This window comes from Marmota marmota, unplaced genomic scaffold (genome assembly GCF_001458135.2).
Source record: "Marmota marmota marmota unplaced genomic scaffold, marMar, whole genome shotgun sequence".
Taxonomy (NCBI): domain Eukaryota; kingdom Metazoa; phylum Chordata; class Mammalia; order Rodentia; family Sciuridae; genus Marmota; species Marmota marmota.
Genome location: NW_026000026.1, coordinates 58,727,924 through 58,743,024, shown reverse-complemented (window position 1 = coordinate 58,743,024; position 15,101 = coordinate 58,727,924). Strand labels below are relative to the sequence as shown.

General features: G+C 34.0%; 1 protein-coding gene across 1 annotated transcript in view; it reads left to right on the top strand.

The window, feature by feature from the left end:
- The first annotated feature begins 6 nt into the window (after window positions 1-6).
- Window positions 7-15,101, top strand: part of St8sia4 (ST8 alpha-N-acetyl-neuraminide alpha-2,8-sialyltransferase 4) — a 93,678-nt gene continuing 78,583 nt past the window's right edge. Inside the window, exons 1-3 of the mRNA XM_015483919.2 lie at window positions 7-205; window positions 6,051-6,182; window positions 13,048-13,305. Of these exons, the coding sequence (XP_015339405.1) occupies window positions 93-205; window positions 6,051-6,182; window positions 13,048-13,305 (503 nt within the window). The 5' untranslated portion in view covers window positions 7-92. The remainder of the gene's footprint in view (window positions 206-6,050; window positions 6,183-13,047; window positions 13,306-15,101) is intronic.

Here is a 15,101-nt window from a genome sequence, read left to right as displayed (position 1 = left end):
CCCCCCCACCGGTCTAATTCTCCAAAACGGAGCCTTTATATCGAGAGAAGGTGCGGGAGCTGGGGCAACCAGGACTTTCGCGGGCACCCAAGATGCGCTCCATTAGGAAGAGGTGGACGATCTGCACTATAAGTCTGCTCCTGATCTTTTATAAGACAAAAGAAATAGCAAGAACTGAGGAGCACCAGGAGACGCAACTCATTGGGTAAATTCAAAGCTTCATTTCAGGATATGACCCAAAGTCAAACCATAAATGAAATGTGCATAAAGTGATGGTTGTGATACTGTGAGTATTTGAGCTTGTGTGTGGCTTTTCTCGTGATTTAAATAACAAAGGCTGTTGTTGAGGTGTGTGTGTGCTTCTCTACGCTGTTCCCAGTAGGAGTTCAACTTGCCCTGTACGGTAGTGACAATTGTTATCCTTGCCGGTTGTTCGGTTGTTCGCACGCCAAAAGAGAAGTCACTGCAGAAGTGTCAACAAAGAAAGTGCCCTTGTCCTTTTAATCCGTGGGCAAAACTCAAGGGAGATATCTTTATTCACCAAACGGTTGCCCTTCCTTCTTTCTCTGCCCTGTAAATCTAGGGAGATACTAGAGAAAGCTGGTTTTCTGAAAAGATGAAGTTTAAAGCCCACTAAGGAGGAAATCCGTCTTTTCTTTCTTTTTCTTTTTTTTTCTTTTGACATTGGACAGATTTGTGCATTTTAATTTGAATTAGTAAATCCAGCACCACCACGTAAAACGCATAAGCGTTCTGGATAGAGTTTTAGAAGGAAACTGGGTACTTCCTCTTAACAGGCAATATTTCTGTTATTTCTTTAGTTTGTCTCTAATTGAGTTCAGAATCTCCCCACCCCATTAAGTTCTCTAAATATCACACTTCCTTCCTCCCTCCTTCTGGGCTCTGTGCCTTTGAAGTTAACCCAGGGGGTGGTGCAACTTTGTGTTGGGGACATAGCTTGGAAGCGATTTTCTGAGGATGTGAACCTGGTTGTCAACTCTGTTCAAAGTCTTGTTTCGGAAATCCTCCCTAGTCCGGAGGCGTCCACCGTGGGAAACTCTACTCTAGCAGAGATTCCCTTCTGGCTTTTATTTTCTCTGACACTATTGAAACGAAGAATGAGAACTTGCCTGTGTGTGTGTGTGTGTGTGTGTGTGTGTGTGTGTGTGTGTGTGTGTTTTGTATAGCACTGCCAGAATATGCTTTTAAACTTCATGCAGCCCATTTAATATTCCTGTTCCTCCCTAACTAATGAGCATTTAAGAGCAAAACGCACATTTATCCTTACAGAAGGCATTGCTATTCTATAAAAACCGGGATAACAGTAGTACAGCCAAGAGAGACTGGAAAAAAAGAAAAGCAAATAAAGAATGGGCTGAATGGTTGTTATACATCAACAAATCTGTTCAGGATCTGTTCATTCGGGGAAAGAAAAAAAATTAAATAAAAGAACCCTCTGAGATCCTTTACACAGGAGTGGGTGGTTTGAAAATTCAGTCATGACAGTTGTCAGAAAGGAGGACTTTGGTGTCTTAGGACTGGGCTGCAGGGTGAGCAATCTCTGGTGACCTGCGCTTGCCAGGCAGACAAAGAGGTCTTTAGCAAGGTGGTGATCCCGCGCGTGGGGGCTCTGATAATAGGAGGAGGCTGGAGTGTGAAGGTTGAGGCTCTTTGTTCCTTTCCACGTTGGTGGGCTCTGAAGATAAATCTGTGTGGAGACAAAGCGGCCAAGCCCAGCAAGGACTCTGAGGGTTTGGGACCTTGGATGGCAACCCTGGAGAGCAGGAGTGGGAGGGGTGGATGTTGGAAGGGGGGCGCCAGATCCTAGGGAAGCATCCTTTCTGAGCCTCCCTAAACTGCAGGCGGGAAGAAGGAGCGCGCTATCAGTCCTTTTAGGGGAATTCACAGACCCATTACAGTTCATATGACACAGGAGACGTTTCTTCTGTGGCCCTTTACTGGATGCCTAGGGCAGTGGACGCAGCCCTGGGCGCTGAGGAAGAAGAGGCGGGCACCGGAGCAGCGGTTGGGCTAGCGGGACTGAGCTCTTCTCCGCACCCTTTCCAAGCAGAGCTGAGGGTTCAGTTCTTTGAGAAGGCATGGGGCGGGCACTTGAGTTAACCAAACAGGAAGAGTGGTGCGCATTGGATCTATCCCCAGTGAGCTAGCAGCCAGGGTCGGAGAATGAGCGAGAAAACGGGGGAAATCTGTTTTTGTAGGGATCAGACTCCCTTCGTTTAAAACAACAAAAAAAATCACTTTCAGTGCTTGGCGGCAACCCAGTCGGTCCTCCTTAATTAAAACCTGCAATTTCAGTCCCTCGGGGCAAGGCAAAAAGCTGGCCGCAGGCGTCACTCTCATACTGCTGCCCCTAAGTGTCCGGGCTGCTGTGCCGCCTCGGGTTCCTGCCCCAGACGTTGCTCTGAGCAATTCCAGAATGGTAGTTAGTGTCCCTGAGCGCCCATTGCCTTTTCCCCAGAATGAAACGTTCAGTAGAAAAGCTTGTGATACAAACTCGTGGTTTTCTTTCAATCCCAAAGAGTGCTTCTGGTAGCGGAGTTGACTCATCAGACTATCTAATAATGTCATTGACTCTTTCTACTCAAGCCTTGAGGCGAGGCCGGGCTTTATTTTATTTTTTTAAATGAGTTTAAACTAAACTGGATGTTGGTGCCAAAAGCTCAGATCAGTACTTAATTTCAAAGTGAAGTAACAGTCAGTTTCTGGCCTTTGGGGGGCACTGCGTCCCTTGCAGGTGGGCAGTAGTTGCAGTTACAGGACTCCCATAGCCCTTTAATATTACAACATCCCACCAAATATATACTTAGGTTTCCTGCTACCATTCCCCCGCCCCGCCACCCATAGGCAAGCATCTATTCGACCCCTTTCCTCTTTTAACGGAGTCCCATCTAGAGTTAATGTAGCATTACTCTCCTTGAGCAGTCATTCTCTGCAGAGGGAAAAAGAAGACCAGCACAACTTTTCGATTAAACATCCACGTTTTCATATGTCCAAAGGAACACTAGCAGTATGTTTTTAATAAGGAATTATTCTAGAGTAGGTCAAGTGATAAAAGAACTTATGTGATTGATTAACTCAAAGAATTGCAAAGAACTTATGTGATTGTTATAACTTAATAAAGTTTAAGTCAAAAGGCATTGGTTATATTAGTATTCTAGTCTTGACAGGCTTCTACCCCGCCCCCGCCCCCACACCTTAATGGTACTGAAAGTTGTGGGGTAATATGACTCCCACAGGTAAAATACATGATATGCTCATTTAATGTGACAAAAACTGTAACAAACTTTAATGTGATATAGATGTTTGATTGTTATACTTAAAACTTGCTACACATTATTTTCCTGGTTGACCACAAATGACACTTTAACTTATATTTCTTATCTGGAGATTTCCTTTATAATAGGCTTATTACTGAGGTTATATTACTAAGTTATCAAACATATTGTGAAATTCGTGATAAAATTGATGGTGAAGACAAGTATTCAGAGTATTACTATTGTCAGCCAAGGTAGTTTCAATTTATTCTAGGGTAGAATATACACTTGTAAATTAGGAATTCCAGAATTTGCACTTACTTCACATGTTACATTTGCAATTCTGCCAAAACCCATAAGCAATAAGTTAAAGTAGAGCATCTCATCTTTATTTTCAGTTGTTTGGTACCTATGTAATAAATAAAAACCCCAAATTGCCTGCTGTTTGTGTTCAACCTTAGTTTGATGTGAGTTCTTTTCTTTTAAATGACTTTTAAAACTTTAAATTAGGGAGGAAGTTTAGCCTAGCCCTAAGGGAAAATATTCATTTTGAAACCAAGTTATGAAGAGTTTCATCAGGTTTGAATGTAGGGCTTTGGGGATCAAGTTTCCAGAAAAGAATTAAATCATATTTGTTATGAACTGCAGAACGAAAATGGATAAATTGTGGTGAAGCCTGGAAATTCATATCAAAAGAGAAAAAAAATATTTTAGATCCTAGGTAACAAAATAATGATTAGTTTCATCTTAGAGATGACTGTCTTCCTGGGTTTTTCTCAGTTATAAGCAAGAATAATGTATAATATATTGCTTTATGAGTGATTTATCTGATGTGTTTTCTATTTTGCCTTTAAAAGCACATATTAAATATTTTGGTAGATAGTCCTATGCAAAACATGTCTGTGGTGCAGCTGTTCAAAAGTCATGTCCAATCTGGAATATGAAATAAGCAGTGGGTGGTGACATCCTTCATGCCTTACATTCACAGGAAGGAAGTCTTTTCCAAGACAGAATGCTACCAAGGCCACATGTGAAAAATCTCTTGGGACTTATTGAACTTTATACACAAAAAATTTGCCCTAGAATCTCAGACTACACTGAGCTTGGCCATCTCCCACATGAATTCTGTTGACTATAAGGGAAAAGTGTTACTACTTGTAGATTATCCCATTCAAATTTCTTTCCCAGTCATTAACATCTGATGTTTGGCCTATCATCAGTTAAATATACACAATTCAAACAGAGCAAGATGGTAACATTTTATTCATATACAACTAATCTAAACTTTTAAAATTGCTCCTGAAATTTTGGTGGTCCTGAAAAGGTTCCATGTAAGTAAGTACCTCCTAACAATCATTGTACAGATAAAAATGCATCCACATGTCAATGCAACAGTCTCCTATAGATGTAAAAAAGTGCAACCATGTGTATCTGTACTTCTATGAAGATAAGTTAGTATCAGAAATAATTATTATAATCATAGCAAACTATGTAGCATTATTCTTCTTGAGCAGTCATTCTCTGCAGAGGGCAACTAAGAAAGATGATATTGACAGGGTAATTGTTAATGAGGAAGATTGGAAAGATCCCTCCTTCCACAAAAAAAAAAAAAATGATAATTTATGCTTATGCTCTTAAAGGCACATCTTCAAAAATGTAAAAGTTAACTTCTGTACATGTTCACATTATCATTTACATGCAATTATTATCATTAAACATGCAATATGAAGACTGACTTCTGGGCCACGGAGTAGTGAAGAAAACACTCTTGTTTCTTTGCATCCTAAATGACCTCTGTAAAATGATTACTATTAGCCATGCTCAGGCATGCAAATGTATCATTTTCATCAGTAGGAGAGTTTAAATATTAATTTTTATAGAGTTCCAAATTTCACAAGGAGTGGCTTCATCTGATGCTTTGAGATGCTTCAAATTTAAACTACATGTTTAAAAAAGAATGCAAACCAAAATACCAAAGTATCAGCATCCAATTATGGAATTCATCCAACAGCTGTTACACAAGCAATGTTTCCATTGATAGTAGGAGAGGATTGCCTACATAATAAACACAAATTTAGACTTTGTGATTGAACAAATAGTCATGTTACTTTTTAACTATGCTTTTGAGATTCTAAGAAATTTTAAAAGTGACATGTAAATAAATAAATTTACATACTGAGTTGGCTATGTCTTTTTTTATGTTCCATAATAATTGGCTTTTTCTCTGAATTTGATACATATATAAAGTGCCAAGAGAATAGCATATTGAAAAATGAGTTGTTTAGCTATGTCTAAATGATATAACTGATAACAGAGCTGTCTCTCGCCATCATCATTACCTCCAGGTAATCAACACACCATGCCCCATGTGATACTAGCTGACAATACTGATTGAAAGGAGATAGTTTTGTTTTTTTTTTTGACACAGCAGAAATTATCAAAAGTTATGCTTACTGATGGGTTTCTTCCTACTACAATCCCTGTCTTTCAACCATTACCTACTATCAGGAAATTATCTTATTCTTGAGAAAATATTTTGATACCAATTTTTTAAATTAGCATTTCAATAATGCTTTATAAATTACTTTTTAATACAGAGAACCATTTGTTTCTCACAGTTATTCTTGTAACATCTTTCATCATGCTTATACTTTCCTTCTAAACTGCAGAAAAAAATTATCTAATTTTTCACCACTATGATTAATCAAATTAGGTATTGTGCGTCTTAGACAGAATTCTAACTTTCATAAAACTGTCATTTTTGTTTTGTTTCAGGGATGGTGAATTGTGTTTGAGCCGATCACTTGTGAATAGTTCTGATAAAATCATTCGAAAGGCTGGAACGACAATCTTCCAGCACTCTGTGGAAGGTTGGAAAATCAATTCCTCTTTAGTCCTGGAGATAAGGTGAGTTTCTTTAATAAGGCACAATTTCACATCATGTTCTCAAATAGGTTGGGTTTGCAAACTAATATGAACACTTGATTTATAGTGTAAGTATGACTACTTTAACAAAAGAGTGATACAGCTATATTTAATGCTGTTCATTGAAGAACTTGAAACCATAAAATAAAATAATAGTCAAAAATTTAAAGGTAAATATGTAAGTTTCAAATATATGTCTTTATATTAATGGAACATAATAGTCAATAAGGTACAAGTACTTAATATGTTTAATTACTGAGGATGGAAATATATTTTGAGAATACTGATCTCTATTTAGACCTCATTTGATCCTGTGTTTTCTCATCAAGATGAAAATAGAGACTACTCAACTCCTATTTTGGTGATCATTAAAAATAGATCTGACTTTATCTTTTAAATGGTTACATCTGTATGAGTATAAAATGGATAAAAACCAGAAAATAAACTTCTAGATTTTGTTTTATTTTTTATAATACATGGTATTTTAGCCAAAATAGACTTGAAATCAAGCTTAGGGCCTACATGTATCCATTAAATTATTTTCTTCCATTATAATCCTGTTACTAGTAAGAAATATCCTAATTATGGATATTACTTCTCTTTATCTTTTCATTACATTTCTGTTAGATGAAGTCTAAATTAGAGTATTTCAGTAAATCATAACTCTCAAATTTCCAAAGAATACATCCTTTACATAATAAAACCACTGAATTTTTTTAGTATCAAATGTTTATTACACAATGGCTGAATATTAATGCAAATACTTTGTAAGTGTAGCTTGTTCATTAGAAGAAAATGGGTTGGCTTATCTACCTAGGTTTCTACCTACTCACTTCTTGGTTCCTAACTACACACAAGGTGGACCGTAAACAATGTTAGGGGAGAGTCTATTACAACTATCTTGAGAGTATGCCATTCATAGAATGCATTTCAGCAAAGACACTCACTGTAAGTTGAAGTATACTTGAAAGATGTCTGGAAGTTTAAAAAATGATGGCAGGGAAATGCAGAAAAAGTTAGGCTACTTTGTATTAAAGGTTTGGAAGTGACTGGAAAGGAAATAGGAATCAATCTACAGTACTGCCCAGTGATACAAGTTTGGTTGCTTTAGTTTAGGGGGAGCTTTGTATATTTTCTTGATCTACTATAAAATGAGGAGATTTGTAGAGACTAATGACTTTATTAATTAGTGCCCCCTGGTGAGATCATGGCTTTTAAGGACAATTTGTTTTCACTTGGTAGGGAAAGTAATTTCAAGCCAATATTAAAGATCAAGAGATTCCAAGCACCCGCATCCTTCCTGAGAGCTGTTTTGTTGAAGTGGTGAGGAACATCCTGTCTACAGCTTGACATATTTATGTCCTTGGCTCTGTTCTCTCATGATCCCTGCATACTGTTTTCCTTTCTGCCTCAGACCGCCAGCTCCTATTTGAATTTAGATACTCTGCAAGAAGTGAGACACTTATGAGAAATTAGGTAGCAGAAGACCATAAGACCAGATATAATTAAAAAGATTCATATTTCTTGGAGGCACATTGGAAAAAACCATAAATATGGTTAAATAAAAAGAAAGAAAAATGATTGATGAATAAGCATATCTGGAAAGAGAACTTTCATTGAATGGTTTAGCAAGAAGAAAGCCAACTAGGTTAGACTATACAAATCAAGTAAAGCAAAATAGTGAAAGAAAGTTAAGTAAAATAAGAAAATTATAATAGTTTAAATAACATATATAGCCAAGCTAAATAATTTTGGGTAAATTAAAATCTAGCAAGTGAATTAAAGAGTTGACACTGGTTTGATTAGTATATTCAGCTATGCCTTCCTAATTTCTATAAAAAGTGAATCTTATAAATGTTCATATGACACTATAGATTTTGTTCTTATCAAGATACTCAAGGTAAAGGTGTTAAAAATAAACTGACCTAAGAAATACACTTATTGAAACTTTACAAATTCATGAGAGTTACATTTATATTTTTGGGTTGCATTAGATGTTGTGAATGCATCTGTGAACTTTGTACTGAGAGATGATTTATTTGATTATATCCAATTCTTGTGGTTTGACTTTTTTCATATTTTTCTCATTTTTATATATCAAATAAATTCTAAAGAAATACAAATGCCAAATATAGATATGTAGAAATGTATGAGTTTAGTTAATTATGAGAAGAGATTAGGACTTCAACAATTTATAGAATATTTTAAATTCTTAGTATAATATATATCAAGTTTTCCAAACAAGTAAGACATATGGGTTAACTAAACATGATAGCAAATTTATATTTGCTTACCTGTCAAAAATAATTTGGTAGTGCATGCATATGTTTGCTTTAGGAAAAGGATTGTACTATCTATTTCCTAGTTTTCATATTGAGTGATCTGTATAGGTAATTGTAGGTCATGAAGCTTATTAGTAACAAAGTAAAGACTCAAATTCTATCTTGTCTGACAGGTTCATATTGAACCAGTCTTGTTATAAAACAAATTTCTAGGAAGTTTATGTTTTGATAATAAAAATATGAACAATTAGCATGCATATTTATGGACAATATCATGGTACTTTTTGTGCTGAAATAATAGAATATCATTTACCCAATATTCTGTGTCAAGTGTCAAAACATGGTCTAGTGTATAAATTAAATGAAAATGCTTTTCTTCAAGGTTTTGGGGACAATTTTGCATTTTATTTGGTTATAATTGTTTAGAATATTTCTTTTGATACTGGAATATCTTCCCTATAACAGCTAGACCTTAAGTTCAGAAGTATCAACTATTTACAGAATGTTCATTTAGACCTCTGAGGCAAATTTTCTTGTAGAAATAATTCTTTGAAAAAATGTGTGTTCTAATTATTTTTGTAGGCATAATAAACCATTAATCCTTTTTTTAAGGTTTTTTTTTTTTCTTTTTACTGAACTGTTGCATTACTGATTGAATTCATTCAGTGATTTTTATTTGGGGGGCTGGTATGCATGGAGTCACTGGATAGAGTATACAAAAACTGATTCTTGATATATGTATTTTGATATATAATATATATTATTTTCAACTTGTGATGTGTTCCATCTGAAAGTTTTGTCACAAAATACTTTCTGATTGTTTTATGCCATTTATTCTAAGTTTTAGATGCTAGAGCATGCATGGTTGTTGACAAGAAACCTACAGAAAAAAAAAAAAAGAATGGCATCTGGTGATAGGTTAGCTATATTTAACATTTCACAAGTGAAAACAAGGTTTAGTAAATTAATGCTCCAGAACTCTGCAGCTGCTATTTCAATGATGGGTGATGCTGAAAGGGAAGTTCTAGTTGAAAATTCAGTTGAAAAGTTTCAGTATAGAATCTATTCCTGTCAGTTTAACAGTCTAAACCAGCCCTTCATCTTAAGCCAACATTGCCTAACGAAAGATAGTTTTGATGACTAAGATTTTTAGTTCCACTGAAAGTGAAACATGGTTTCAGATTTTTTTCAGTTATTCTTTAACATTAAAACAGTTGCTGAATCTAGATGTTTACTTATCTAAAGAGGTTTCAAAAGTTTCATAAGGATCACCAAATGACCACAGAAGACCTAAGAGGAATCTCCTGTTGTTCTTTGAAGGCCTCCACGGAAAGCACAACCCATGCTTTGAATACCTGATAGTAACTTGACCACGTATTAGGAAAACTTGTACTGGTACAGCCTATAAAACATTTTCTTTTTTTTTTTGATTCATGTTTCTTTAATGCTCAGATGTTAAATGAGTTTTCTTTTTTCTTTGCTCTGAAGTAATTTTGTTTACCCTGCTGATAAACTCATATCATTTTTGTCTGAACAAAAGCATATATATCTCCTTGGTGATACTTAGAGTGCTGCTTCATTTACCTTAATACAAGAACTTTTAATGCTTCCAATGACATTTAGCTAATATATGTAAATACAAGTTTTATTTATTTATTTTTATTTCTCTTTTTTCTCCTCACATATTTATAGTCTGAACAACAACTAGACTTAGCAAATCCACAGAGCTTGTTATGGTCCATTGCATCTATAATCTAAAAAATGCCTTCAGCCTGCTACAGGGAAGAAATAAACTAACCTCTCCTGTTTCTGAAGAGTATTAAGCACTTAAGTCATGATATTACTCACTCCTAGTGATTACTTTAGTCTTTCATACAATTATATCAGGAATCTATATCAATTTTTTTCTCTGCATTGCTTAAAGCCCTAAAATAAAAATTAAAAGTTAATAAAAGTGTGGGTCAGTATAAGAACAAGCTGCAGTTATTTAAGGTCTCCTTTCCTTTTTTTTTTTTTTTTTTTTTTGGTTTAAAAAGTTCAATTCTACACCCAGAAAAAAAATTGTTTTGAATTTTATCTAAGCAACTTTTACATGTTTATTCTTTGATTAATCTACATGAATTGAGTTTTTATTGCTTTGAAAAGCACTTTCACTATTTTTACTGCTATCATTAAGGGAATAAAACACTGATGATCCTATGATACAAATTGAAAGGATACATAATATATTACCATTTGTACTTAATATTTTTATTTCATTAAACACTCTTTTCTTCCAATTGTGAGTTAAAATAACATTTTAACTTTGCTCAACTCTTATAGTCTGATTTTTTGTATAATTTTTTTCCAAAATGTTTTATGTTTCCAATAAAACAAAGATGTTTAATTATACTTAATAATTTAGAAGATGTGTACAGTTTTTTTGCTAATTTTTTATTACATGGAAAATGTACCAATATTGGAAAGTCCCTCTCTCTACTACTTGATAGATATGTGTCAACTTTTTTGATGCAATAAAAAGAATTTTCCCTTTTGGATTTCCATGATAAAGAATTTCATGTCTGAACTTCTAACCTACTCAACTCAAGCTTGCAAACATGTCAGTACTTGTGAGACTACATCTTCAAATACATCTACAGCAACCTACTTAAGTATGTTCAAAGGAAAATGATAGCATCACCTAGTTAGATGATTTCCCCACATCCGTGCAGTCTTTATTTTAGAGGCTGCCCTGTCTTTTTCACAGGAAATGAGAACATTTTTGTTGAAATCCAGGTGTCAAAGTATTTACTTACTTTTCCAAAAAGACAAATAAATGTTAGTTAATAAGTATGTATAAAAGCTTCTTTGTGATTTCACTTTTGGTGTTAGGTGCTAGTTGTTAACATATTTTTTTTATCACTTTGAAAATGCAAGTTTATAATACTCTCCAATATGCAACCTAGGAGTGAAATTTTCTGATACTTTCTTGTTAGTATATGCTTTGTAGTCCATGGATCAAATAATGTCAAATTATTGAAGACCAGGTTCAAAAATTTTTTTTTGACGATAGAATATTCTAAAACATTTACTAGAGTCCTATAGTGATTTCTTCTAGTTAGTTTCAGGTATAAATAACTCTAAATATCTGCTGAGCCTGGTTCTTATGCTTTTACTCTCCTCTAATTCTTCTGAACTCTCTCTCCTTTTCCTCAATTTAATGATAGCCATCCTTACTTCATTTGAGTCTATAGTCTTACATGGAAAGGCAATACCCTTTGTGTTGCTGAGATGTCTACAATTTATAGTCACATCTCTCACTAATTGGGATACAGAAACATTTGGGAGGTCCAAATTACTAGACTCTCATATATTTCAGAATACACACCCAGATACATTCCCTTTCATCTCAGCTTCCAACTTAGCTATGACTTAGCCTGACTTCATCTCTTTTAATGTTTTTCTAAAAGGAGAAACCAGCACAGTGCAACAAATACACTCTTTTTAATCAGTTTCCCAAGGACAACAAATTTATTAGATATAAGGCACAACTTTCAAATATGACAGGCAGATGATTCACTGTCTGCTCATGCCAAGGTTTTCCAATTTCTAGGAAGTGATCTGCATGCATTTTTTCATTTTCTATCTTCTAAATATTTAGCATATGCATATAATTTATGTTTGTATAACAGCTCACATTGTGACTAATTTATAGATTAGGTATTAGATGAGGAAACCTAATACAGTGGCCAAACAAACTGGAAGGGAAGTTTCTTTCTCTCTTATATGATCATGTCCATGATCCACTCATATCCCCCTTTTAGGAAACTTAACTCTTATGACCAAACCAAGCTGTACATGGAATTAAAAACTTGGAGATGTTCTGGATGACCATCCATGACATGTGAAAGTTTGAAGGTTCAATACTAAAAGACAGATAGGAGGAAAGGTCAATAAGGAAAAATAAGCTACCTCTGCCATATATAATCCAGTGCTATGTCAATTCATCTTCTCCTTTACCCATTTTACTTCCTGGGGTCCTAAGCTTAGAAGAAATTTTTCATATAAATTTAGTGCTATTTTTCTTCAAATATTATAAAATACAAATGTCTTGGATAACTACATAAGTTTACTGTAAAGTTTATTCTTCTTAAGTATAATCTATGATCGCAATAAAAGTACATTCAAGTTATTTCTATTCTTCACAGCCAAACAACATTAAACAAAATAAATGACTATTTAGAAAAAACTAGTAGAATATTTCATTTTGTAAAATCAAGTGACAGCTGTATTTAATAGTTTGGTTTTTTTAGCATATTTTGATGAATGAAGTATTTTTTTGCTCCACAAATGGGTGTATATACTATACATCTTTACAAAACCATTGTAAATTTCTGCATGAAGTATTTTAAGAAATGTACTCCACTTCCTATAAAATCTACTTAATTGGTTGGTTTGATTACCACTAATAATTTAAGGTTAGTAGTATACCTGTTGACATTTTCACATGTAACTTTGCAAATGATATAACCAGTTCTTGGATATGTTGTCATTAATGTTAAATCTTGCTTGTATTTCACATGCAGGAAGAATATTCTTCGTTTCTTAGATGCTGAACGAGATGTCTCAGTAGTCAAGAGCAGTTTTAAGCCTGGTGATGTCATTCACTATGTGCTTGACAGGCGCCGGACATTAAATATTTCTCACGATCTACATAGCCTCCTACCTGAAGTTTCGCCAATGAAAAACCGCAGGTTTAAGACTTGTGCAGTTGTTGGAAATTCTGGCATTCTGCTAGACAGTGAATGTGGAAAGGAGATTGACAGTCATGATTTTGTAATAAGGTGAGCTTCCTCATTTTACTTAAGAATAAAAAAATGATGAAAAGTTGGAATTTAATATTAAGTATTACTGAGAACTCAAACATTTATCTAAAATATTATTTTGTGTATTGTATCCTAACCTATAATTACCTTGGATAGAATATTAAAATGACTGTACTCATTTTAATATTCAATGAGGTGATCTCATTGTAGCAATGATTCACAACAGCTTGGGGAGACAGAAAGCAAGTAACCATTTTATTAAATTTAAAACTAACATAACAATGGTTTCTTAATCACTCATATTTGTATTCATTAGTTTTGTATAAGTTCATTTATTGATTATGAACATTGCTCTGCAGTGATGAGATAGATGTAAGCTATTTTTACTTTTTTATTTAGCGGATTCTAAGGATATAGTCATTATCAGGTTTATATTTGATATCCAAGAGAAATTGCTTCTTATTCATTATTTGCAGTATTTGTGTATGTTAGCATATTTTAGCTTTTGAGATTTCTCACATAATTGAACATGTCTGTTTGGTCTTCATTGGTGTTTATTAAATATTGGATGAATTATGGTTTACTTTTTATTAGCTGAAAAAAATAACAGTAGAAAAGTAATTATATTACATCATAACTAGTAATTTTTAATTTTCAGTTGTTATATCTGTATGGGTTTTGACTTGTTTAAGTTGTTTATAAAAATTATTGCGTGAGGGGCTGAGGTTTTGGCTCAGTGGTAGAGTGCTCACCTAGAATGTGCGAGGCCCTAGGTTCAATCCTCAGCACCACATAAAAATAAGTAAATAAAATTAAAGTATTGTGTCCAACTACAACTAAAAAATAAATATTTTAAAAAAATATTGAGTGACACACATACAAATATATATATTTAAATATGCAAGAGTGTGGCATAAAGATATATAGTAAAATATGCTGAGCTGACAAATTGACAAATATTTGAATCCCTTTAAAAATATGCTGTGAAAATATAACTCTTAAAAATTTATATTTTTACTTAAAATATAGTTATTAATTACATATGCATTGACCATAATTAGGCTACTACTTAAAAAAAAAAAAAACAGTAGTAGCTGTGAAACAATCCCATTGAGCATTATCAGGTGAGCACAATTTACAATAACAAACATGGCTGTGAACATTTTATTTTATTGTCTTCTCTGTCGATTGCCTGGTCAGATACTGATTTGTAATGAATTGGACCTTTAAACATATAAACTCTTAAATTGAGTGGACTCTGAGAAAAATTCCATCAACATGTAAATATGCAAAAAGAAATTGTTTACCAAAAGGAGAAAGAATTTTAGATGAGGAAATGAAAATGGAAGTAGAACAAATGAGTTTCAAACATACATGTCTTTGTGGTAAGTGACAAAAATGTAAGACTTCTAGATTTCTGAAATGAAGAAAATATCAGGGCAGCTAGAATAAAGAAGCAAAATTTTAAGGTACATTAGAAATTGTTGCAAAATAAAGAATGATATTTTAAAATGTGATTATTACTGGATGAAAACGCTCAAAATGTGGCTCACTTCTTGCTCCTGTGTCTCTTTAAGCTTTGACAATGAGGCCTAGCTAAGCTTTTAGATTCAACCCTACTTCTGACTCTAGAATGAAAACTCTTATTATCTGTGGGCAATGAGAAGGGCCTGATGGAAGTTATCCTTTAATATCAGTTTATTAATATTATTTTCTACTCAGACTCTTTTACTTCAATTTGTATTGGCTGGGTTCTTTGCATTATTCCAATTCAAAAATTACTGAGTTACCTTTTTTTTTTTTTTTTTTTTTTT